At 45.1% G+C, this 26795-nt stretch overlaps 3 protein-coding genes across 4 annotated transcripts; 1 reads left to right on the forward strand and 2 right to left on the reverse strand.

Annotated features, from left to right (window-relative positions):
* The first annotated feature begins 203 nt into the window (after positions 1–203).
* On the forward strand, positions 204–8277 carry usp49 (ubiquitin specific peptidase 49). The gene is made up of 7 exons (XM_084173796.1): positions 204–700; positions 1477–1588; positions 1774–3234; positions 3605–3815; positions 4492–4600; positions 4859–5064; positions 5314–8277. Exons 3-7 carry the CDS (start codon positions 1843–1845, stop codon positions 5415–5417), a joined length of 2022 nt encoding a protein of 673 aa, XP_084029922.1. The 5' UTR covers positions 204–700; positions 1477–1588; positions 1774–1842; the 3' UTR covers positions 5418–8277.
* A 1108-nt stretch (positions 8278–9385) lies between these two features.
* On the reverse strand, positions 9386–17449 carry tmcc2 (transmembrane and coiled-coil domain family 2; the record flags this gene model as incomplete). The annotated part of the gene is made up of 5 exons (XM_084173150.1): positions 9386–10779; positions 10919–11054; positions 11417–12036; positions 14477–14881; positions 17432–17449. The coding sequence occupies 5 exons, from the start codon at positions 17447–17449 to the stop codon at positions 10480–10482; spliced, it is 1479 nt and encodes a 492-aa protein (XP_084029276.1). The 3' UTR covers positions 9386–10479.
* A 4293-nt stretch (positions 17450–21742) lies between these two features.
* cdkn1a (cyclin dependent kinase inhibitor 1A) lies at positions 21743–26454 on the reverse strand. Of its 2 annotated transcripts, none has more exons than XM_084173474.1 (3): positions 26208–26454; positions 23216–23664; positions 21743–23065 (listed from the first exon to the last, which is right to left on the reverse strand). In XM_084173474.1, exons 2-3 carry the CDS (start codon positions 23649–23651, stop codon positions 23010–23012), a joined length of 492 nt encoding a protein of 163 aa, XP_084029600.1. In that variant the 5' UTR covers positions 23652–23664; positions 26208–26454; the 3' UTR covers positions 21743–23009. The 2 variants fall into 2 exon arrangements, with proteins under 2 accessions (XP_084029600.1, XP_084029599.1); XM_084173473.1 differs by lacking the exon at positions 26208–26454 and adding an exon at positions 24274–24363.
* Between the last annotated feature and the right edge of the window lie 341 nt (positions 26455–26795).

Consider the following 26795-nt stretch of genomic DNA (forward strand, 5'->3'; position numbering starts at 1 on the left):
AATAATAACCATCAGATCAGTTTGCATCTTTTCACGACCAAAGTAATGAATGCTACATCCTGTCTGTACCAATGAGAGCTAAAGCTCGACGGAAGAGGGATCAGTTCAATCCAATCAGAATGACTTGATTCCAGGACCGAAATAGTTCGGTTGTCTCGAGGTCTAAAACATCTTTCGCGTGCAGATGATGGCGGTAAATAGAAGCGGAACGCATTTTGTATTTTTTTTTTTACAAATACAACAAACAGTTATTTTAGGGATCAACTACTGACATTGTCGTGTAGTGTTTTGTCAACCTCTGGAAGTTAGGGTTTCATTTTACTGTTAGCTAGATAGCTACATTGCAGGTTTTCTGAGAATCTGTGACTTTATTTGTATGTTGACCTCCCGGTGTTTTGTTTGAAGATGTACTCAAAAGTTGATATACGACACATTTAGCTTTGTTTACATTGTGGATTCTAGCTAGCATGCTAGCTAGTTAGATGGCAAAACGGCAGTGATTTTTTTTCTCCGTGTAGTCAACCATATCAACCAGAAGTTGTTCAGTGTTCACAAGAGTGGATTTCAGACTAGTCTTTGTTCTGATGGCTAGCAAGCCTAGCTAGCTTAGCAAATGCTAGCCATCATCAGGCTATTGATTCTCTGCATTGTGTTAAATTAAAGAAATAAAGAACACCGGTATAAGGGACACCATTATGAGGTGAAGGACGTTTTACTTTTTCTTTATTTGATCAGAATGTCTGCTATTGTACCATTAGCCAAATGATTGAAGAAATACAGTGAATGTGTTGTAAAACTTAATCGCCCTAGCTAGCTAACCTTCATAGCTAGCTAGCTAGTTAGCTAACGTTACCAACAAGTAGGTAGATATGTGTATATTGGCGAGCTAGCTACCTGGACAGCTATGTAACGTTATAGCTAACTAAACATGACAATAAGTTGGAACTTGCTGGTTAAGTGAACAAGAACACACTCTCTCTATAACCCGCGTCGAGTGGTATCAGCTGGAGTGAGTAGCTAACGTTACATTTTCATTGTGGCACTAGCCGAGTTGCCACGTTATATGGCAAAACTGGTGCTAGTTGGCAAGCCAAGATGGGAAAACTGCTAACCTAAGTTAGCTAGTTAGTAGTTTGAATCGAGCCAATTGATTGGACGCCAACCCAATGCACATTGACCAGTTTGATCCCTTTGTTTGTTTTTATGGTTGAATCGATTGTTTGTTCATTTTCAGGCAGGCTAATAAAGTGTTCAACTGCTCAACTCAATTGCCTAACATGATTATGTTTTGTTTACAAGCTGTGTTAAATTCTGCTAATAAACTGTCAAGTAAATGTTCACACTTAGTGAACTAGCTACTTGCTTTAAGTTTGTTAGAATCATATTTGCTTTGCTCAAATTAATGTCTTAATCTGTCAACTGTTATGTACAAAACTCACTATACAAGCACAATTTATTTTCCGATTTTATTTTCAGTTTATTCAGGATCCGGAACCAGACATGAGTGAAGCTGATTGAATGCACCTGAAGGTCCCTTTGCTTATGTTGAAAGAACACTGACTTACATCAGCACACAGTGTTTTTTACAGTAAGTAAAACAAGCCGACATGGTGTACAAGTTCACATTCTTGGTCCTAAAAAATGTTTCAGAATGCTACAGCCGTCAGTTTACTTTCATATAGAGAACGTTTTGCATTTAGCATATCTGAAATGAAGCGGTTGATTTTCTATCCCTGTGATGTACTGAAGTTGATCTCTGTTTCCTTCCTGCAGGATGAGCTGCTGCTTGGCACAGAGGCGTGTGTCCTGACGCTGTGGGCAGGCACATGTGCATCTGGAGAGATGGACCGCTGTAAGCACGTGGGGCGTCTTCGCCTAGGCCACGAACACTCCATCCTCAACTCACAGAAATGGCGCTGTATGGACTGCTGCACCACCGAGTCAGTGTGGGCCTGTCTCAAGTGTTCCCACGTGGCCTGTGGCCGCTTCATGGAGGAGCACTCCCTCAAACACTTCCAGGAGTCAAACCACCCCCTGGCCATGGAGGTGCGGGAGCTGGACGTGTTCTGCTTCGCCTGTGGGGACTATGTGCTCAACGACAATGCTGAAGGAGACCTCAAGCTCCTGCGAGGGGCGCTCTCCACTGTGCGCAGCCCTGGCAGGCGCTCCCTGCGCTCCTCTGCAGGGGGTGACTGCAACCCCTGGGTGGGCGAGAGCGGGCCCCAGCCTGCCATGCAGACGGCGTTATGGCACCGAAGGAAGGTGCTGCTGGGGAAGATGCTGCGCCGCTGGAGGAGCCGGCAGCAGGAGGAACAGAGCCAGCGGGAGGAGAAACTTGAGGAGGTCCGGCGCCAGAAGAATGAGGTGAAGAGGAGACTCATGGGAGAGCTGGCCAATGTGCCGCCCAGGAAGAGTGCCAGGCTGCTCACCCAGGCACCCCGCTCAACCATCACACTCATCCCCCTGAAGTTCCGCGACCCTCCGGAGCGTCTGCCTCCGCCCAAAAAGCCCTCCCTTCTATCCCTGAAGCCCCCCAGCAATGGCAGGACCCGTAAACTCAAAGTACGGAGGTACTACTCCTCCCATAAAGCGACCCGTCGTAGACTGGCCCCGGGGGTCACAGGGCTACGTAACCTTGGGAACACGTGCTACATGAACTCTATCTTACAGGTGCTGAGCCACCTGCAGAAATTCAGGGAGTGCTTCCTCACATTGGACATGTGTGAGACTGAGGAGCTGCTGGCCAAGACAAACCAGGGTGTGGCTGGGGCTGTGGTGGGGAGTGGTAGTGCAGCCACACCAGGCTGCCCTCTGGGACGTGGCATGGGGAAGGCAGCCAGTGGGGGTCTCACTGCTGTCAGCAAGCAGAGCTCGCCCCCCTGCCTAAACGCAGCAGAGCTGGTTCAGTCCAAGGAGCCGCGCACCTCCACCCGCCAGCAGATGTCACTGTGCCACGAGCTGCACACACTGTTCAGGGTCATGTGGTCGGGCCGATGGTCATTGGTGTCGCCCTTTGCCATGCTACACTCTGTGTGGAACCTGATCCCAGCGTTCCGCGGCTACGACCAGCAGGACGCCCAGGAGTTCCTGTGTGAGCTGCTGGACAAGGTACAGCAAGAGCTGGAGTCAGAGGGCAGCAAGCGCAGGATCGTCATCCCCATCACCCAGAGGAAGCTCTCCAAGCAGGTGCTCAAGGTCCTCAACACCATCTTTCACGGACAGCTACTCAGCCAGGTAAGGGACTCAACTCATTCCCATGGCAATAGTACACAACACATTCATTTATTTAGGTTTGACCTTCAACACCCTATCATGGCTGAAGGTAGTCACTAAAGACCTAATGATGTTTATTAATCACATTAGGTTTAAGCTTTTCCCACTTTAGACTAGGTTTTCTCTCCTTATACTAGTTGATTGCTGGATTTCACTCCAGCTGAGTCTTTTTTAAGAGCTACCTATTGCTTTTTACTGAGCCCTTTTCCAAGTTTCCCAAGTCCAGCAGGGCAATACAGTTGCAAACCAGGACTTGGATGTCGGCTCTCTGGTTTTTCAACTAATTAGCCCTTGGTGAAATGTTTGCTTGGTTATCCCTGTATCCGTCCAGGTGACTTGTCTGTCCTGTAAGCACAAGTCGAACACGGTGGAGCCGTTCTGGGACCTGTCCCTGGAGTTCCCGGAGCGCTACCACAGCACGGAGAAGGGCTCGGCTGCGTCTCTGGCCTACCAGCGCAGCTGCTCCCTCACTGAGATGCTGGCCAAGTTCACTGAGACGGAGGCTCTGGAGGGCAGCATCTATGCCTGCAACCACTGCAACAGTTAGTACTGGGACAGAGACTCATGTCTGTTTGTGGAATAGACTAATCCTCCTGTACTGTGTTTTGCTATCCTTTTTATTCAGCTATTCAACCAGAATCATGGTTAGGGAAGTAGGCCTATAGAGAGCAATAGTAATGGCGTCTTTTTGTAGGCACTAACACCGCCATGGTTTGTTGGACAAAGCCTATGGGGGAAATTAATGGAGTTTTTGTAGGTTTTGGATACACGCCGAAAATAAGGTCTGTGGTAAGCACAGGCTTAGGAGATCTTATACGTTTTGTTCTATGAGATAATCTTAATCAACTGAAGTCACTTTTTGAATTTATCATTTAATTTAAAAAAGCACAAAGGTGTCATAATTCATAAAGATCATGTTAACTGGCGTCATAATTCATAAAGGTCATGTTAACTGACTGATATTATCTCATAGCACAAAACCTATAAGATCTCCTAAGTATGTGTTTCCGGTTTTTAGGACTACAAGCTGGAGAGCACTATTGTGTGTTTCTCTCATTTTGGGCTAGATTTTATTTGACCAATTAGCCAATAGACGGATATTGAAAGTGAAACTGAGTTTGTACTTTCGGGGTAATCACAATATAGTTCTGCTTTTCTAGTGGTCACGTCCTGTACCTCCATGTTACACGTCTGTGACCTCTGTTTTATATTTGTCAGGGAAAAGACGGAAGACGTCCCACAAGCCCCTGGTTCTGTCAGAGGCATGTAAGCAGCTGCTGATCTACCGCCTACCTCAGGTTCTACGGCTGCACCTCAAACGCTTTAGGTTAGCCCTGAACTTTAGTCCATACTGGTCATTCAGAGCGTTTATTACATTTGCAGGAAGTATTTATTCAAATACACCCAGTTTGTCTACTGCATTTGAAGACTTTGTCTGCTTACACCCACCACTTTGTCTATCGTGTCTGTCCTTCTTGGTTTCCAAATGTGTGTTATGGTTTAGTTGGTAGGATTGTATATTTCTGCAAGGGGATGTCTTGTAACAAGGCCAAGCATAAGATAACCAATCCCTGTTCTGTGACAGATGGTCAGGCCGGAACCACAGGGAGAAGATTGGCGTCCATGTGGCCTTTGACCAGGTTTTGAACATAGAGCCCTACTGCTGCACAGACTCGGGCCAGTCGGTTCACAGAGAGGGCTACACCTACGACCTGTCTGCTGTAGTCATGCACCACGGGAAAGGCTTTGGCTCAGGGCACTACACTGCATACTGCTACAACACAGAGGGAGGTGAGTGGGACCAAGATATCAGAAACTTGCATCAAAGCTAATAACTCTTTCTTAGAATAGCCTACAGTTTAGGTGGAATTGTCATGTGGTCTTTTCAGATTTAAAAAACATGATGAATTGGTAAAATGTATAGTTTGGTTGTGTAGTGCAGTTGACTCTCATAAACAGTTTGCTCCAAGTGTAACCTAATACATGAGTTCCTGTTGGGACTGTAGCCGTAACCAGCCCCCTCCCTGTGTGTGTTTCCAGGTTTCTGGGTCCACTGTAATGACTCTGAGATGAACGTGTGCAGCGTGGAGGAGGTGTGCAACACTCAGGCCTACATTTTGTTCTATACCCAGAGGTCTGCCTAGACCCCTCTCTCTCCTACACCCTACACCAGGGTGTACTACCTGACTGATGTCTACCTGGTCTGGGGGACTGAGACCTATATCTGTGTCTGTTGCCTAGGGGTCTGCCTGGGCATGTTACACTTCCTCTACCAGGCTACATCCTGGTTTACACCTAGATTTGCCCTGGCTTGAAACAACTCAGCCCACATTTGTTGAGTCTGGTATGCTAACAGCCATGTGAGAGCTACTGAACGTTGTACCACAAGGGAAAGCAACGTTGATCACGGTTAGTTATATATTTCACCAGGTGTCAAAGTGCTTTACATTGTATAGGAGTTAACTTGCCTCATCCTCCACCAATGTTTATTATCTCCCTCCTAGGGTGATGAACAGCAGCCATTTGGAACGGAATAGGAATCCTTCCGTGGCTAAACTAATTGAGTTTCCCTTTTGTGGCTCAGGATCAGAGATGATTAATTGCATCAGGTGATTCAGAGCCTGGGTGGATTATGGCAAGCCTGCAGATACTATCAGACACTCCATAACCAATGTTGCCTAGCCTACCTCTGTTCTGTATTCTCAACCACAATGAGATGTCAGCCAAGGGCATTTTAGTCTCCAACCCAGTGTCATCTTTATCTCACTATGACCTTTCTCGTTCTGACACGTTCTGCTGTGGATATCTCAGGCTTGAAGGCCTTGGTCTGGGCCAACAGAATGAATGGTATAGATGGTGTGTAGATATTCCTTGATGTACTCCGTTTCCCTACCTTGAATGGAGGTATGGGGTTGTGTGGCAGACAGCTACTTTGGAGATGGATGGAAACTGTATTGAGCCAACTGGCGTCATGCTGCACCTTTATGGAGGAGGGGCTTAGGTTATTGATCCCATGATCAATGGGCTCCTTCTGATATTTTATTGACTTCTATGTCATGTGGCAGCTCTCTTCTCCTCCTACCTTAATTGTAGAGGCTAGTTTAGGCTCTGGTTGGAGTCCGGTAACTCAGTTCATGGGTAGAAATGGATGGAAGAATGAACAAAGGACTGAGATATTGGAGAGTGTGTTGTTGGGATAATTGTTTGGGTTAAGAGGGGTACCCATTTCACTGGAGTGGAGCACCTGCAAGCAATATACGTGTGACATCATGACATGAAATCCAAGATAAAATCAGGAATTCTTCAGCTTTGTAATACGTAGTTTTTTTTCTACTCTGCTGTTTCTATTTGGGGTCTTAATAGTTTGCCAGATTCTCAAGAGTTATTGTACTGCTGGTCTTGATATGAATCAAATACACTGAACAAAAATATAAATGCAACAATTTCAAAGATTTTACAGAGTTAAGGTACATATAAGGAAATCAGTCAATTTTAAATGAATTAATTAGCCCCTAATCTATGGCTTTCACATGACTGGGAATACAGCTATGCATCTGTTGGTCACAGATAACCCCCCAAAAATTAGGGGTATGGATCAGAAAACCAGCCAGTATCTGGTGTGAACACTATTTGCCTCATGCAACGCGACACATCTCTTTCGCATAGAGTGGAATGTTGTCCCACTCCTCTTCAATGGCTGTGTGAAGTTGCTGGATATTGGCGGGAACTGAAACGCTGTTGTACACTTCTATCCAGAGCATCCCAAACATGCTCAATGGGTGACATGTCTGGTGAGTATGCAGGCCATGAAAGAACTGGGACATTTTCAGCTTCCAGGAATTCTGTGCAGATCCTTGCGACATGGGGCAGTGCATTATCATGCTGAAACATGAGGTGATGGCAGCGGCTGAATGGCACGGCAATGGGCCTCAGGATCTTGGCACGGTATCTCTGCATTTAAATTGCAATCGATCAAAAGCAATTGTGTTCGTTGTCCGTAGCTTATGCCTGCCCGTACCTGTTCACAACGTTGACATCAGCAAACCGCTCGCCCACACGACGCCATACACGCCGTCTGCCCGGTACAGTTTAAACCGGGATTCATCCGTGAAGAGCACACTTCTATCGGCGTGCCAGTGGCCATCGAAGGTGATCATTTGCCCACTGAAGTCGGTTACGAAGCTGAACTGCAGTCAGGTCAAGACCGTGGTGAGCACGCAGATGAGCTTCCCTGAGACGGTTTCTGACAGTTTGTGCAGAAATTCTTCGGTTGTGCAAACCCACAGTTTCATCAACTGTCTGGTTGGCTGGTCTCAGACGATCCCGTAGGTAATGAAGCCAGATGTGGAGGTCCTGGACTGGCGTGATTACACGTGGTCTGCGGTTGTGAGGCCGGTTGGACGTACCGCCAAATTCTCTAAAACGACGTTGGAGGCTTATGGTAGAGAAATTAACATTCTGGCAAAAGTTCTGGTGGACATTCCTACAGTCAGCATGCCAATTGCATGCTGCCTCAACTTGAGACATCTGTAGCTTTGTGTTGTGACAAAACTGCACATTTTAGTGGCCTTTTATTGTCCCAAGCGTAAGGTGCACCTGTGTAATGATCATGCTGTTTAATCAGCTTCTTAATGTGCCACACCTGTCAGGTGAAAGGATTACCTTGGCAAAGGAGAAATGCTCACTAACAGGGATGGAAACAAATTTGTGCACAAAATTAGTTTTTTGTGTGTATGGAAAATGTCTGGGTACTTTTATTTCCTCTCATGAAACATGGGACCGACACTTTACATGTTGCGTTCATATTTTTGTCCAGTGTACAAAATTCATTTATGTGAACTGTAAAAGTTGGAATAATCTAATGACTATGAATGTCTTACTTTTTGAGGTCAGGTATGGCCTTTCCATTGGCCTGTCATGATCTCTTGAGTTCTGTATTGTAAAAGCACCTGTCATCAATATAATTGTCATATGGGGTTTGCCTGACAATGATTAAAAAACAAGAAAATACTTACATTTCTGTGTTACTTGCATATATTTTGTTAATGTACTACCTGCTGTAACCTCTTACATTGATGGGCTGTCTTAAATTGTCTGTGTTTCTCACTATATTAGCTTACTGTGTTTCTCGAGCGAACAACATTTTTCAGGTTCAGTCAAGTTCTTGATTTTGTCGCAGTGACTACTAGCACACCCATGAAGAATTCCCTTGAACATCTAAGAATACTTCCCTTGATCAATTTACAAAAGAAAAAAATAATATCCATATTTCCCACCAGGAGGTGCCTTTGTGCTGATGAAACTCACCTAGGGGATTGTGACTATTTTACATGACATATTTTAGGATATGTCAGGGTCTGATGGTTGAGGCCTTTCCACAGAAATCCTCACTGAAGACCTTTTTACTCCTTTACTGCACCTGGCAAAACCATGACAAATCATCTTTTTTTTAGGGCTCAGTCTAAGCCTTTGAGTGTTCCATAGTTAAGTTTATTTTGTACTGTTGCTAAGAATAGTGAACTATTAGGTTTGTTCTGTTGCCAAAATGTAAATGTGTGGTCCTTCCCAAACCATTTGAAATCCAATCGGTTACCTCTCACCCAGTCACAAAGTGAGAGGGGGGCAGTTAAGTGTAAATAATGCTGTAATCCACTGGATTAGTTGAATAATCAGCTGAGCTGGAGCTGAAGACATTTCTAGAGGCTATTCACTGCATTTCTGTAAGCACATACAGTATTTTTAGATGTGAAACCAAGTGTAAACTCAACCCAGCCCAGACTGAAATGATGGACACAAGGGAGGTTATAACTCGATTAGTAAAAAGCTGCACTTATTATAGGTTACAGCTTAAACAAACTGTCTCCTACAGGGAGTTGATATAAAAACCTTTAGCTTGAACCAGGCTGGAATTCAATTTAGAAGGGGGTTACATTGAGATTTTGTAGATTGTGGAACTGTCTTTGAAACTAGTAGTAACTTCTACACGATGCAGATCACAGGTTATCACTGATTACTTAGTATTATTATTCTACTCTCTGTAGTCGATACTGTTAGATATACACAGTTCCATGAAAACCATCCGACTTTCCAATATCATGCAACATTAGCATATAGTTTCAGAATGTATTTATTACGAATGCAACAGAGATGTGATGCATTTAGCAAACTGGATAGAAATATGGAAGCAATGGTCAAACATGCCTGTGGATCTGACGTTAGATAGATTCTTAGCTGCTCTACCACAGTGGTTATGAAATGGCATTGATGCTCAGAATAGATAATTGAGTAGTTGTGATGATCCATCTCACCAGAATACTTCCTGGCCTTCCAAAGTTCTTCTTTGCATCACACATAAGAGACGAAAACGATTGATGCACCCAAAACGTGTAGTTTAAACACCAGAAGTGATTTAGTTGACTGTTTTAGAAATAATATGGAGAAGAACACTTAGGTACAAACTGTCTATAGACAACAGAATAGTAAGAAAAGAGTAACAAGTATTTCTGTTGGTGTTGGAATGTTACTGATGCCAAGTGCATCACACAGGTATAAATGCACAAGTGAGGACATGCATGAGTAGTACATACCCTAACATTCAGCATGTCCTCCAAATATACAATTGGCTCAATACAAAGGTACTGTAACAGCAAATATGGTTTAGCAAAGCATAATTTGTATAATTTGTTATTCTATCCATTATCACTTTTAAGTGTAGGCCTATACTAAAATGTTTAGAGAAATGTGTCAATTTCAACATGAATTCTCAAATTGTAATTAAATCGTAGTGACTACAGTAGTACGATGGTGAGTTGACGCCACTAGATTAGTCATGAGAAAGAGCAAATGCTTGAGTTGCCAAGCGACCAGGCAAATAGTTTCTCAGGTTCCTTGTCATGGTAATCACCATAAAATCACCTCCTAAAAAGTCTCTCTCAACCATCACTCAACAGAAAATGGCCACCATCTGCCATCCAAAGGGAGTCTTCTCCAGTTGCTTTGTAAAGAAAAGGTTTTGTGCCTTACAACACTCATAAGTACAACTCTCCAAGCATAAACCCTATGAAAAAAGTGCAACGGTTCCCTTTCAGAAATATGACTAAGTTCCAGACTTTTAGTGTGTCTGGGGCAGCTTAGTGTATCAATCTGGTCCCGCTGTCCACATCCTGGTCACTCAGACACGGGAGTGGGTGATTGGCTGAGGGGAGCTTAGCTGGGCAGTAGCCACAGCTCCAGGAAGTCCCAGTGCTTCCAGAGGATGAACAGGAAAAGGGCCAGCATGACCGTGGCAGCGACCCGCGCTCGGGTCTTCATGAGTGGGGTGATGAAGTTGGCCAGGGTGGAGACAAAGACCAGAACTACGGCCATGAGTGCCAGGATGATGTTGATGAGTTTGCCCAATAGGGCGCGGGCGTTGGCGTTCTCCACACCCTCCAACTGCACCACCTGCTGCTGCTGCTGCTGCAGCTCCAACTTAGTGATGCGGGTCAGGCACGACTCCACCGCTTCCTACATGTATACACAAACACACAGTTACAACAGAATTACGGGTACAAGGTTCATTTCTGGAGTCATACTTGTGTGCTTATCTACAGAAAAAGTATTGTGTAATCTTAGTACATCTTATACTGTAAATCCAGGTCTCTACCTGAATGTCTCTGGCTCTCTCATAGGACTGGTAGGCCACTTTCTCCTCCATGCTGGCAAGCTCCTGTTTCAGATTAGTCATCTCGTTCTGGTGCAGCTCTGTCAAGTCATTCAGCTGCTCTTCCAGTCGCTCATACCTAAATAGAAAGATAGATAAAACATTTATGTATAATTTAGACCAGCAAAGTGAAGACCAATTCAACAAGTTAGAGAAAGATTTGTACATATTTATGGCGTTTTCAAGGTGTCACATTGATTTGATATGTTAAAACAACTACTTCTGATTTTGACCAAATTTGAAATGTACCAAACCTGTTGTACCAGTTTTCCTGACCTATTTAATTATCCTCATGAATATCATTCAGCATAAACACTGAACATGATTTACACTGCTGTACTGAAACAAGCTAAAAGCAAAGCAGCTTGTTCAGCAGTTAGTGTGAGAACAATGTATACCACCAACTCTCATTCCATGCTTGGCCTAGGTGTTGGTCTGTACCTGTATCTCTCCTCCTGTAGGCACTGGTTCATGTAGGAGTAGTCACTCTGCAGCTGACTCTTCATGTCCTCGATGGCGTCCTCCATGTGGGCCTGGCTGGCCTTGATCTCCTGCAGGCCTTCCAGCAGCGCATCCCAGGAGCTGTGGATGTGGTGGTGGTGGTGGTGGTGGTGGTGCCCTTCCAGTCTGGGGCTCCCCAGGCCAGCCTGCCCCTGCCCCGACATCACACCTCCGCCCCCGGCCCAACCTGAGTGACTGCCCACGGCTGAGCCAGAGGTGGCACTGGAGCACTCGTCATCGCTACCGTACTTGGGGCTGGAGACCAGGGTGGCACTGCCACTCAGGGCTCTTTGAGCAGGCGCGTCCTCCGAGTGCCCTCCCACCCCGTCCTCTATGAGGTGGGAGATGTTGTCTGCACTGCCAAATTTGTTGCGGATCAAGCTGGCGAACTCCCGTGGCTTAGACACCACAGCTCCTTTGACCCCTTCCACCCCTCCTTTGACCCCATCCACCATACCCCCGCCAAAGCCATGGAACCCTGCTCGTACATTGGCTCCCATGTCCTTCAGCCCCTGCTGCATGTCCCGCAGCACATCCTTAGGCTGACGGGCAGGACCATTCTATAAGGAGGGTGGAGGGACGACGGGGGATGGAAGATGATAGGGAGAAATTGAAAGAAATGGGGCAGTGGGAAGAGGAGGGAAATAGATTGACAGGATGTGAAGGAGCAGCAGATATATGGATGGAGAAGTGGTGAGAAAGGGATGGAAATAAAAGTGGAATGGTGAAGGTGAGACAACAGAGGAGGGAGATCGGAGAACATAAACACATGCTTCATCAATAAGAGGTAACAATCTAAACCGAACAATCAGATAATCTATTTAGGAATAGGGTTGGGCAGGTATATGATAATACTGTATACCGATGTATTTTGAAATACTGGAGATATGATTTCCAATACCGTGGAAACTGTCAATATTTGTACTTTTTAAATAAATACCTGCAATCAATGTGTGTAGTGGTTGAAAGATAAAGATAATCATTCTTATTTGCTTTTCTATTATACAATTTTTTCTTTAAATCAAAATCAAATGTATTGGTCACATACACATGGTTAGCAGATGTTATTGTGAGTGCAGCGAAATGCTTGTGCTTCTAGTTCCGACAGTGCAGCAATATCTAGCAAGTAATATCTAACAGTTCCACAACAAAAACCTAACACACACAAATCAAAGTAAAGGAATGGTATAAGAATATATAAATATATGGATGAGCAATGTCATTATCAGAGTGGCATAGTCTAAGATGCAATAGATAGTATAGAATACAGTATATACATATGAGATGGGTAATGCAAGATATGTAAACATTAAAGTGGCATTATTAAAGTGACTAGTGTTCCATTTATTAAAGTGGCCAGTGATTTTCAAGTCTGTATGTAGGCAGCAGCTTCTCTGTGCTAGTAATGGCTGTTTAACAGTCTGCCTTAAGATAGAAGCTGTTTTTCAGTCTCTCAGTCCCAGCTTTGATGCACCTGTATTGACCTCGCCTTCTGGATGATAGCGGGGTGAACAGGCAGTGGCTCGGGTGGTAGTTGTTCTTAATCATTTTTTTGGCCTTCCTGTGACATCGGGTGCTGTAGGTGTCCTGGAGGGCAGGTAGTTTGCCCCCGGTGATGCGTTGTGCAGACCGCACCACCCTCTGGAGAGCCCTGCGGTTGTGGGCGGTGCAGTTGCCGTACCAGGCAGTGATACAGCCCGACAGGATGCTCTCAATTGTGCATCTGTAAAAGTTTGTGAGGGTTTTAGGTGACAGGCCAAATTTCTTCAGCCTCCTGAGGTTGAAGAGACGCTGTTGCGCCTTCTTCACCACACTGTCTGTATGGGTGGACCATTTCAGTTTGTCAGCGATATGTACGCAGAGGAACTTAAAACTTTTTACCTTCTCCACTGCTGTCCCGTCGATGTGGATAGGGGGGTACTCCCTCTGCTGTTTCCTGAAGTACACGATCATCTCCTTTGTTTTTTAAAAGTTGAGTGAGAGGTTATTTTCCTGACACCACACTCCGAGAGCCCTCACCTCCTCCCTGTAGTCTCATCGTTGTTGGTAATCAAGCCTACTACTGTTGTGTCATCTGCAAACTTCATGATTGAGTTGGAGGCGTGCATGGCTACGCAGTCATGGGTGAACTGGGAGTACAGAAGGGGGCTGAGCACACACCCTTGTGGGGCCCCAGTGTTGAGGATCAGCGAAGTGGAGATGTTGTTTCCTACCTTCACCACCTGGGGGCGGCCCATCAGGAAGTCCAGGACCCAATTGCACAGGGCGGGGTTGAGAACCAGGGCCTCAAGCTTGATGATGAGCTTGGAAGGTACTATGGTGTTGAATGCTGAGCTATAGTCAATTAACAGCATTCTTACATAGGTATTCCTCTTGTCCAGATGGGATAGGGCAGTGTGCAGTGTGATGGCGATTTCATTAGTCTGTGGACCTATTGGGGCGGTATGCAAATTGAAGTGGGTCTTGGGTGACAAGTAAGGTGGAGGTGATATGATCCTTGACTAGTCTCTCAAAGCACTTCATGATGACAGAAGTGAGTGCTACGGGGCGATAGTCATTTAGTTCAGTTACCTTTGCATTCTTGGGTACAGGAACAATGGTGGCCATCTTGAAGCATGTGGGGACAGCAGACTGGGATAGGGAGAGATTTAATATGTCCTTAAACACACCAGCCAGCTGGTCTGCGCATGCTCTGAGGACGCGGCTAGGAATGCCGTCTGGGCCGGCAGCCTTGCGAGGGTTAACACGTTTAAATGTCTTACTCACGTCGGCGGCACTGTGTTATCCTCAAGATAGTGAGTAAGTGACATCTCATGTCGTATTTTACTAACCTAGTCGTTGAAATAGGTATTTTCAACTACCCGCTGTTTCGGCACTACTTCCGCTAAAATTATATGGTAATCAATATGGTAATGTGGATACCGCCCCAACCCTACCTAGAAAGTGACAACGTATCATCTCGTCAGAAAGCAGCAGTCAGGGTAAAACACACACACTCACCTGCTCTATCTCCTTCAACTTCTTGTGGTAGTGCTCTAGCTTCTTGTGCAGGTGGGCGATGGTTTGTGCAGACTTCTGGTTCTTCTTCTCAAACACCTGTTTGATGCGCGAGGCCTGCTGCTTGTCTGCGTTGTGGGCCAACTTCAGGTACTCAGCTACGTTGTCATCTCGCGCCTCCTGTTCTATGCGAATCTGCTCAGTGATCTTTAGGATCTTCTGCTGCAGGTGCTCCAGAGCGAGCCGCGTTCGCTGAGGCTCGACGACCCCTGAACCTTCAGCCCCCACCCCGGCCACTGCCCCGGCACTCGCACCCACCCCGGCCCCATCCAAGCTGATGTTACTGTCAGAGCCGCCATGGCTGGCTGAGGGGGGCAGGCACAACGTTGTCACTTCGCTTTTATCCAGCTAAGCAGGGAAGGGGGTGGGGGGAGGCAGGGGTGACAGAGTGCACAGACAGAAAGAAGGTGGTTGCCATGATTGATGTGAAGTAACCACTCTCAAATTCATAGACAGTGCTATGGATGCAAGGACTGACCATCTATGTTGTAACCATGTTTGGAGGCTATACAGTGTTTGTTTACATTTACATTGTTTATAAACATTGAGTAAAACAAGTTTACTGTATATTTTGGGTACTGATGGGGAACGACAGTTGAACTAAGCTCATGAGGCATTTATATATTATGTTCTTTAAGAATCAATGGGTATATATCATTAATTTATAATACCAAAAATGGATGTAGTACCTAAGGATTCTAGCTTTAATAAACATATCTCATTCCCATCACTGTCTTCTCAGTAAAAAAAGTGTTTTCACAGTGCATGCTGTACATGTAAATGCTAAAATGTGAGAATATATACACTACATGACCAAAAGTATGTGGACACCTGCTCGTCGAACATCTCATTCCAAAATCATGGGCATTAATATGGAGTTGGTCCCCCCTTTGCTGCTATAACAGCCTCCACTCTTCTGGGAAGGCTTTCCACTTGATGTTGGAACATTGCTGCGGGGACTTGCTTCCATTCAGCCACACGAGCATTAGTGAGGTTGGGCACTGATGTTGGGCGATTAGGCCTGGCTCGCAGTCGGCGTTCCAATTCATCCCAAAGGTGTTCGATGGGGTTGAGGTCAGGGCTCTGTGCAGGCTAGTCAAGTTCTTTCACACCGATCTCGACAAACCATTTCTATATGGTCAGGGGCATTGTCATGCTGAAACAGGAAAGGGCCTTCCCCAAACTGTTACCACAAAGTTGGAAGCACAAAATCGTCTAGAATGTCATTGTATGCTGTAGCGTTAAGATTTCCCTTCACTGGAACTAAATGGCCTAGCCCGAACCATGAAAAACAGCCCCAGACCATTCTCCTCCACCAAACTTTACAGTTGGTACTATCCATTGGGGCATTGGGGGTGAACTGCCAGACGGTGAGGCGTGATTCATCACTCCAGAGAACGTGTTTCTATTGCTCCAGAGTCCAATGGCGACGAGCTTTACACCACTCCAGCCGATGCTTGGCATTGCGCATGTAGATCTTAGGCTTGTGTGCGGCCGCTCGGCCATGGAAAACCATTTCATGAAGCTCCCGACGAACAGTTATTGTGCTGACGTTGCTTCCAGAGGCAGTTTGGAACTCAGTAGTCAGTGTTGCAACCGAGGACAGGCGATTTTGGCTGAAATAGCCGAATCCACTAATTTGAAGGGGTGTCCACATACTCTTGTATATATAGTGTATATTTTAATTCACATGAATATCTTAACACATTGCCCTGATGATGGTAATGATGGTGATGATGATGGCTAGGCCTAAGACAATGATGCATACCATGATTATTAGGTATTTTAGTTAATAAAACACAACAGTCGCCTGCTTTGTACAAAAATCTGAACTACCAATGGGGGGCAGGCACATTCTATCCTTTTGAAGCTTGTGTGATGTATGATCTAGTGGTGTGATGCTGCATGACATAAGCCTGAGGGGTACTCTACCACTTCTACCCTGCAACGTGGCAGGCAGCTTGACAAACAATGGAGGTCTAATCTCCCTCAGTGATGAACCTCGTAACAACATCTCACTTAAAGACACAACCATCTGTGGACTGTTTACATTGGATAGAAAAACATCTAGTTGTTTCTGAGGGGAGATTTGTTGTATTTAATTATTACCCCCTGTTGACTGGGAAGACATCACAACATTACTGTCACCAACCCCAGCACAGCAGACAGGAACCAGGGAAGACAATTGACACCACACATCTCTCAGTGAGCTCTACCCTAATTCACCTAGTCAGGCCACTGAGGCTTTATTAGCATTTTATTAGCATGTGAAAGAGGTCTCAGATGAGCCCAAAGGCCCTACACTATTTTCCAACAAATCCACTGACAAGCAAGGTGACACTTTAAGAAAGTAGGTTACAATCAGGTAGCTGTATTGAAACACAGGCATATGATTTTAAAGGACAAATTACTGCAGGCACTACAATACCAGGCTATTCATCTATTCATTTTATTCCAATGAGAGCTAATGGAAAGCTTATGTAGTTACAGACTGGATGAAGAAGGGAAGAAATACACAATGTTCCTTCCACTCTGGATGGAAAACAAGACAAAAACAACACACACACACACACACAGCAATGGCCGATGCTCAAATCCAACAGTGTGTGTGAAAACACAGGGTAATGTCCACAGTGGATGAGGTTCCTGGAGACCAGAGCAGAAGCAGGGGAATGACAGATGGCTATGTCATTTAAAAAAAAGGGGTCTTCACATGTGAGGAGACATGCACCGTGACATGGGTGATGGGTGTCAATGAGAATGAATGTAAACACAAAAAGATGATGAGACAAAACCAGTGCAGTGACAGATTAATTTGGGAACGTTACCATACTGCAGGTATGGTAACCCCCTCTCCACAATGTCGCTCCCCTCCCCAATGTATGCCTATCGCCTTACCAGAGCTTCATGCTCCATTGTTGATAGCAAAGATGTCTGCAGCCACCCTGTCTTCCATCTCTCTTTCTCTCGTTCTCTATGCTCTTGCTCTCTTTTGTATCTTGTACGCTCGCTCTGTCTGCCTCTGCGTCTCTCTTTCTCTCCCTCCCTCTCTTTCCCCTTCTCTCTGAGTGCAAACGCTAGCCGCCCTGCTCTATCACGGCTGTGTGAGCTGAGTCACAGATGATGGAAGGGGGGGGGGGGAATGGGGAGAGTTTAGCGCATGCGTGCATGTGCCTGTGTGGGCTGAGACCAGGGAAGCGGAGAGGGGGAGGGAGGGGGGATGGGAGAACAGCAGGGCTTGTGTCAGGGCCTATCGCAGCCCCATCATCCCTTAAACCCTGAATATACACCGCCCCACGCATGTTTATGGAGGGCTGCTGCAGTGGTTTGCAAAGAATGTGGAGCTACGGCCAGGCTTAAAAAGGAGTGCCCTTTCTTCAGTGTTCCACGATGCAGCATTATGCAGGTCCATACAAAATGAAAACCAAATCCTAAAAAAGGAAAATGGAAATATACACTGGTTGTAGTGTGCTTGATGAAGGTTTCCAAAACAGAGAACTAATAATAGTCTCTTTGTGATGGATGGGTTCATATTTTATTCCCTTATTTCTTATATATTTATTGATTTCTCTGTGGTAAGGGGTTGTGGGGTCTGTAGGGATTTGGAGGGTTGCAAGGAGCTCTCCTCAGACTTCCTGAATTGAAGGGTTGGGGATAAGGGGGATGTAAACAAGTTATCATCATCTTCTTAGCAACCTGATTGACAACGAGTTGGTCACCAGGGCACAAATGACTTTAGTACTGTCTTGAGGATTTCACCACTTTGATGACAATGCTTTAAATACAATATTTTTCTCTCTTCTTTCAGATTGAAATTGGATGGCTTTGACTTTGTCAAATTATTTAATTACTCTAACATTTTGATACGTCACATTTTTTATACATTATTTATCACAAATAGCCTATGTCTCACACAGTCACACTTACATGGTCAGTTGTGTTTATAACATAATATTTTTTTTTATTGAGGGTTCTTTATGAATAAGCACCATCAAGCTTTTTATTTTTTGGATCAACATTTATTTTCAACAATATACAATAACCTACACACATACTGGAGGATCATATCACAGATATCAGTAATCATGAAAATCCACACAAAACGAAATTAAGTTTTAAGAACTATATAACTATTTGCAATTTCATCATGGTATTTCATCATGGTATATTACCATAGAAGAAAATGTCCTCCACCCTTACCAAGTAGGTGAATAAATGTTTTGTTGAGATCTGTTGGAGTTTGGCACAGTACATCCCACACTTCAATTGTGGTGGCCTGAGCTTTGCTTATCACAGTCACTGACCGCTCTATACGAGCAATATCTTGAAATATAATGGATTGTGGATGTGATAACCACCATAAAGCTTTTGAACTTATCAAAGAAGGAAATCAAATTGTGGGTTATTGATATCGCCCAATCTAGATACACCTGAGTTCCGTAGAAGTTCACATCACCATTCCTAGTTCCAAGTTCATCATTAATCAGAAGCAGAGCAGAGGCATAAGAGCACCTCACACAACAAGAAGAGACTGAGACAGCATCAGAACCATGAGCAACACAAAGTGGGATGGATCGCCGTCCTTGGGAGGAGACAGTGGAGGCCCGGTTTAGAGAGGAGCAACGGCAACGCAGAAGGCGCCGGCCGAGGAGGAAGCCAGAGAAACAGCCCCAAGAAAAACATTTGGGGGGGCTAAAAGGGTGGTCGGGGATCGATGGAGAAGAGCCCCGACCACTGCACTTGTGGGGGCTCAGGGAGGAGTCCTCACGGGAGGAGGACTGGGCGCGGAGAGTGAAAGACTGGTACAGTCGGAGATCTCTAATGTCAGTTCCCAGTCCGGTACGGCCCGTGCCTGCTCCCCGCACCAAGCCAGTGGTGCGTGTCGCCAGTCCGGCCCGGCCCGTTCCTGCTCCTCGCACCAGACCAGTGGTGCGTGTTCCCAGTCCGGTACGGCCCGTTCCTGTTCCCCGCACCAAGCCAGTGGTGCGTGTCGCCAGCCCGGTACGACCCGTACCTGCTCCCCGCACCAAGCCAGTGGTGCGTGTCGCCAGCCCGGTACGACCCGTACCTGCTCCCCGTTTCGAGTCTCATAGCAAAGGGTCTGAATACTTATGTAAATAAGGTATTTGTCATAAATTTGCCAACATTTCTAAAAACCAGTTTTTGCTTTGTCATTATGGGTATTGTGTGCAGATTGATGAGGATTTTCTTTTTTAAATCCATTTTAGAATAAGGCTGTAACGTAACAAAATGTGGAAAAAGTCAAGGGGTCTGAATACTTTCTGAATGCACTGTATGTATTTATTGTCAATTAACCAATTACACATATCTACCTTTGTCACGCCCTGACCATGGGACTCTTGTATGTTGAGTCAGGGTGTTGATATTCTATGTTGGCATTCTATGTTGTGTGTTTCTATGTTTGGCCGGGTGTGATTCCCAATCAGAGGCAGCTGTCGCTTGTTGTCTCTGATTGGGGATCATACTTAGGCAGCCTATTGGCACTAGTTAGTTGTGGGATCTTGTTCCGTGTGGAGGCTTGTTTTGTGTGTAGCCTTAGGACTTCACGTTTCGTTGGTTTGTTGTTTTGTTCGTGTGTTTATCGGTGAAATAAACATGTACGCATTTCACGCTGCGCCTTGGTCTGACCCGTCCTTAAACGAACGTGACAGAAGATCCCACCAAAAATGGACCAAGCAGCGTGCCCAGGAGCAGACATCCTGGACATGGGAGGAGATCCTGGACGGAAAGGGATCCTGGACATGGGAGGAGATTCAGGCTGAGATGGATCGCCGTCCTTGGGAGGAGACAGTGGAGACCCGGTTTAGAGAGGAGCAACGGCAACGCAGAAGGCGCCGGCCGAGGAGGAAGCCCGAGAGACAGCCCCAAGAAAAACATTTGGGGGGGCTAAAAGGGTGGTCGGGGATCGATGGAGAAGAGCCCCGACCACTGCACTTGTGGGGGCTCAGGGAGGAGTCCTCACGGGAGGAGGACTGGGCGCGGAGAGTGAAAGACTGGTACAGTCGGAGATCTCTAATGTCAGTTCCCAGTCCGGTACGGCCCGTGCCTGCTCCCCGCACCAAGCCAGTGGTGCGTGTTCCCAGTCCGGCCCGGCCCCTTTCCTGCTCCTCGCACCAGGCCAGTGGTGCGTGTTCCCAGTCCGGCCCGGCCCGTTCCTGCTCCTCGCACCAGGCCAGTGGTGCGTGTTCCCAGTCCGGCCCGGCCCGTTCCTGCTCCCCGCACCAAGCCAGTGATGCGTGTTCCCAGTCCGGCCCGTTCCCGTTCCTGTTCCTCGCACCAAGCCAGTGGTGCGTGTTCCCAGTCTGGCCCGGCCTGTTCCTGCTCCCCGCACCAAGCCAGTGGTGCATGTTCCCAGTCCGGCCCGGCCCGTTCCTGTTCCTCGCACCAAGACCAGACCAGGGGTCCAGACCAGACCAAGGGCGTAACGGGGAGGCTGAGAGAATGTGGTCGTCACGCCCGGAGCTGGATCCGCCTCCAAGGCGGAATGCCCACCCGGACCCGTCCCTGTCATGTCAGGTTGGTGCGGTCGGAGTCCGCACCTTTGGGGGGGGTACTGACGTCCTGACTCATGGGACTCTTGTATGTTGAGTCAGGGTGTGGATATTCTATGTTGTATTTTCTATGTTGGCATTCTATGTTGTGTGTTTCTATGTTTGGCCGGGTGTGATTCCCAATCAGAGGCAGCTGTCGCTCGTTGTCTCTGATTGGGGATCATACTTAGGCAGCCTATTGGCACTCATTAGTTGTGGGATCTTGTTCCGTGTGGAGGCTTGTTTTGTGTGTAGCCTTAGGACTTCACGTTTCATTGGTTTGTTGTTTTGTCGTGTGTTTATCGGTGAAATAAACATGTACGCATTTCACGCTGCGCCTTGGTCTGACCCGTCCTTAAACAAACGTGACAACCTTGTTTCACAATAAATAAGAATCTATTTCAGTTGTAGCTTTGAACATAAACACTATGTAGGACCTGTGCACCAACATCTATAAAAATAAGTGAATTTTTGGGGTAATGTATACTGATATTTGCATAGCAGTGCATAAGTGGCTGTGAACATTAAGCAAAGCTGGAATTTTGCCAAACAGTGATGTTGTCTAACCCCCATTCAAATTACCCATTGCAGCAGGATCGGCCATCATAACAATAAATAACTGTTATGGACCAATATCTTACAGTTTGAGGCAGATAAAAACACTTCATGTATATTTTATTGCACTATTCTTCAAATAGAATAGAAAACAGTGGCTGTAGCCTAGTCAAAAATAGCTATGTTTCTGAGGACACAATTTCCCTCTGTTTAGATTCAAATTCCATACAGGCACTTGTACCTGCTGTTGGCTACATTAAAAAAATTGTGCAATACTGCAAGAAAACTTAAAATGTTTCACTGCTTAACAGTGTGATATTAACATCTCAAGATAAATCTGATACTTATCTAAGGAAACTTGAATGTCTGGCTTTGTGTTCAGATGGCCATATGCTAGATAGACTTCGTATAAAGACTTGGAAAGCTTGAAAGAACATTGCAGAGGTCCCCATCAACAAATTCCAAGAGTATTATAGCAAGAAGCCCTAGTTAGGTAGAAAGGGGGAACATTGGTGACATTTCTATATAGGAATTTGCATTATAAGCATAACAATTTTATGCACGACAGTACCCTTCAAGTAGTTTCCTAAAAGTACATGTTGAGATACATGAGATTTCACAATTTAAATATGTACAACAATACATACTTTGGACAGGAAGTGCTTGCAAATGACAGACAATAACATGATTCCTCGTCCTCTTCCCAAGAGACACAGCATAATGAAAAAACATTAAAGAAAAAAACATAAATCCATACATTTGGACATTTGAACTGGAAATACTTTGTTAAAGACTATTGTGTTGTTGTGGTCGTTTTTTCAAGAGTCCTCTCAATGTGACACTATATTACAGTAGATTCAACCTCAGCACCGTAAACAGTATGGTTTCATAATTTCATGGTCATCAAAACAAGACGGTTTATGGGTAGACCCTGAGGCATGGTTTCAATTGGTCCATTTTAGTGCTGTCGAATGCAGGACCTTAACTGTCCAGACTGTGAGATTTTCAAGTCTTCCTTACACTAAACGGTCATAAAGGTTTAGAGGATGTCCTTACATGACTCACAAATGAACTTAGATGCACCATTTGAACTGTTTGAATGTCCCTCCCTTACCACAGGAAGAACACAAGCCCCCTTACATTGAAATCATTAGTACAGTATGCATCGGTAATGGATTCAATAAAATAGGTTGTTTCATTTTTCACTGCGTTTGTTTAGAGTAATGGTTATGTATTCCTCCAGGTAAGTGTACTGTATGTACTCTATGTGCCTAGAGTCTGTGCAGCATGTGGGTTCCTGAGAGAAGTAGCGTTTGCTGTGGGTCTGTCCGACTGTTGGCTCCCTGGCAGCTGTGACTGTGTCTCTGAAATCACCGGCCTGACTTAGGCGGCGTACCCACCACTCTCTTCTTGGCTTGGTAGAAATCTGCAGACACAGACACCAAGAGATGTTTTGTTAGCATTGGACTCTGTGTTCAAAACTTCATTGAAGTAAACCAGCAGTTCAACCCTACCAACTTGTAAACCCTCCCCAAAAAACATCCCCTACAGCCACCCACCACACCAATCCTCCTACCTGTGAGGTTGGTCTGTTTCCTCTTCAGTTTGTTCTCGTTCTTGTCTTGTGTTTTCTCCAGGTTCTGGAGGTTGGCTCTGTACTTCTCAGGGGTGCAAGGGATGTTTTCCTTGCCATGGTGCCATGGCCCCGTCCTGACCCTCCCTGTGGATGCCGCCGGCCCTCCGACCTTCTGTGCCTCCCCCTGACCCAACAGGCAGGGCAGGTAGAGGAGAGGCACTTTGGTGCCTGGAACCTCCTCCCACTGGAAGTCTCCCCCAGCCAGAGGCTTATCTGACAGGAAGTCGAAGTCCCAGCGGCGACAGGCGTCCTCAAGGTCTCTGCGCAATATGTCCTGGTACTCCTGCTGCAGCTGCTCATGGTCCACTGGGCCAAACAGGTTCCGCCTGGCAGGACCTTTCCCCGGAGAGCTCAGGATGCGCTTACGACTGGCCATGGTTGTTCTGGTTCTAGATTGCAGGGGACACAGGGAGAGAGGATCGCATGGTTAGTTGACTGGGAAGACATCTACTCACAGAGCACAGCAAGAGGATAGTGGTCTGAGCAGCTGTCCAGGAAACAGTAACGTCATCAGTAAGATCATGTGAAAAGATGCCATGTCAAATGTAGACACCTGATGCACTTTGTCTGAGTTGACAGAGTCAGTCTGTTGAAATATCCTGAGTATGTCACACTATTGAGTCCCCTTCTTGAGTGTTCTACAGAATAGCAAAACTAACTAAAAGCACTGAAGTGGAAAAAATCCTGCAATGTTTCACTGCAACCAATCAGATACCTCTCTGAACTTGTGAACATAGGTAAAGATGATAGCAAGAATATATGTAAGACCAAGACGGTTTCTCTCAAATTTAAACCTCAACTACTAAAGTAACATAATTAAATTATCTTCATCCCCCTATCCTATCACCAAAACCATCAAACCGAAACAAATATTAGTAAATGGCATCCAAAAATCAGATATTCCAATATAATTCAATAACCAACTATCACACCATAATCACTTAAACAATACTAATGTAACAAGTTGTATAGCCTACCCCAACCAATAAATAACTTACCATTTATGCACAAGTAAACCTCTCAAAATCCTAACTGTACTTTACTTCATCTGTGTAAAGGAGGAACTGGACTGTGTATTGAAGATGCTGCAGTTGTATTTAACAGCCAACCATCAGACAGTGATTCATAAAGCCTTCCTACTTTCCTGATCTAGTACATGCCTGGGCAAACTCCTAGGGACATGTAGAGACAAGTCCTGAACATCAACCCTTATGACTGTAGTACAATAACCACTAGGAGCCAGTGTTCATCCATAATTTAAGCAAAACTTAATTCATTTAATTACATAACTAGTCTGAATGTACCACTATCAACTGACACTATTGTCATGTTTCATAATTAGAAAATTGTGAAACCACCTATCTATTTCCCTGTCAGACAATGGTTAAATAGGGGTTTTGGAGCAGGAGGGAATGGGCAGTTGGTGTGTTGAGTTTCATATCCTGGTCCCCATATTCTAGCTCTATGACCACAGAGCACTCTCACAGTGAAGAACCTTCCCCTGCAATCAACAAAGTTTACCCTGGGGGAAGCACTGGCTTCTATCACTCCCTTAGGAGATAATTATGCAAGCTGTATTTATGTAACTGTAAGTTGAACATATCCCTTTTTGACAAGGAACCCCTTTCTTTACCATTCATTGCCATGCAAGAAAATCTGTTATATTATCATTTTTTACACATATTGAGTTGCAAATGAGATGGGATCTCCATGACTAAATTGTAGGAGATTTCCGGGATGGGGCTCTTTGAGACATGCAGGGGGTAATTTCCCAGAACAAACTGGAAGTAGATCTTGTACAGTCAGTCAAGTTCTTTACACAAAATTCCACTCAAAAGCATACTCAACCCCATCCCACAACATCCTCATGAGTTGGACTTTTCTGCTTTCTCATTTAGTTTTTAAAAATCCTGGGAGAGAAAATCATATCCCAAGGGGCTCCAAACTGATCTGAATTTATCTGCTCTAGCCTACTTCTCTGTGTCTCTCTTTCCCTGTTTGTCTCTGCTGAGAGAAATCACCTGACAGGGTGGGCAGTCACACATGGGCAAGGCTGCAGAACAGACTGGCCTGAGGTCATTACATGAGACATGTCTGGGAATTTGAAAGCATGCCCCATGACTAAGACATCAGTGTAGTTAGAAGTTACATTACAAATAATCTTTAAGGCCTTAGCTTGTTTTTACATAACTAGACTCTGAGGGAGACATTAAAATAATTGTATTATCCATTATCACATTACTAGGTATTTCTGCTATAAGTAAAATGACTCAAAAATACACTATTTTCAAAATGTTAACTTATGTTAAGTGAACATATCAAGCAGAGGGTTGGGTATGGGGTCGATGAGGGCCTAATCTTACAGTATCTTCATGATAACGTGTCTGATGTCATGCAACAATACAAACCGAGTTAACTAGCTACAGTAAATGAATAGTCTACAACAATAGGGTAAATATATGGAAACGTGACAGGAGTAATTATTTCCTCTTTCCACCTGAAGAGCTCTCAGTTGGCGTCACTGAAAGGGGCGGCTTCAAGTAAGTGGCGGGAGAAATACAGTAGGACCACACGTGACTTCAGAACCTGCCCACTTACTACTACACTCCACGTGAATCTGAAAATCGTTTGAACCGGGTAACTGAGGATATCTGAACATTCACGTTTTCCAGTGGACAGATGTTGTTGACCAAGTGAAACATTACATATATTTATGACTAATAAGCAAATACATTGTATCATAGACAGACACGTATCTTATCAAACCATAGCCACTAACAGCATGGTTAACTGTGAGGATAATTATTTAAAACTTGCCTTCGTTCAGTTGTATGAAATAACACATTTCCATAGGTCTAATGCCTACAAATTGACAGGCCTTTTCAATTTACATAAAAAGTAGCATGCATAGATATTTTAAGATTTTACTTACATTGAAACTAGCCTAATGCAAACGTCAGGCTAAGTTCCCTTTTTAGGTTTATGCAGGTTACTCTTTGAAGATAAAATGAACGAAACGACGTTAGCCAACTTTATGTAAACTTTTTCTTAGCATATCAATTTTCTCAAAACGAAATCCCTGTGAAACAGCTAAATCCACTCAATCCCTCACAGAGGTTTGCTTCTCTTTGCTTGATACCTTTCTCAAAGTGTTCTAGTAGTGAATGATGCAGAAACTGGATTTTATAGTAGAGAATGATAGAGGCCTCTAGTGGCCAAAAGGCAATTTTTACATGAGCAGCGCCATTGAGGGCATCCGCCAGACTTCCGCCAGGCTTCCGCCATTTTAAAGTAGTCAAAGTAGTCAACTGGGTGGGAATTCCAATGGGTTGTGGCCTCAATGGCGCTGCCCATGCTGTCACAGACGCTATAATGGCTCAGATATAAATATGAGTCTTCTACCTATCTCTATGGGTTTTCTCAATTTTGGGGGGCGTGATCAGTGTTGCAAACAATTTCTCACTGAGAATCGCTATTGTTTGCTTGATTTGTCGCTGGAAGTCTAGATGACCCTTTGCCG

This window comes from Coregonus lavaretus, assembly GCF_964263955.1.
Source record: "Coregonus lavaretus genome assembly, chromosome: 12".
Classification (NCBI taxonomy): Eukaryota; Metazoa; Chordata; class Actinopteri; order Salmoniformes; family Salmonidae; genus Coregonus; species Coregonus lavaretus.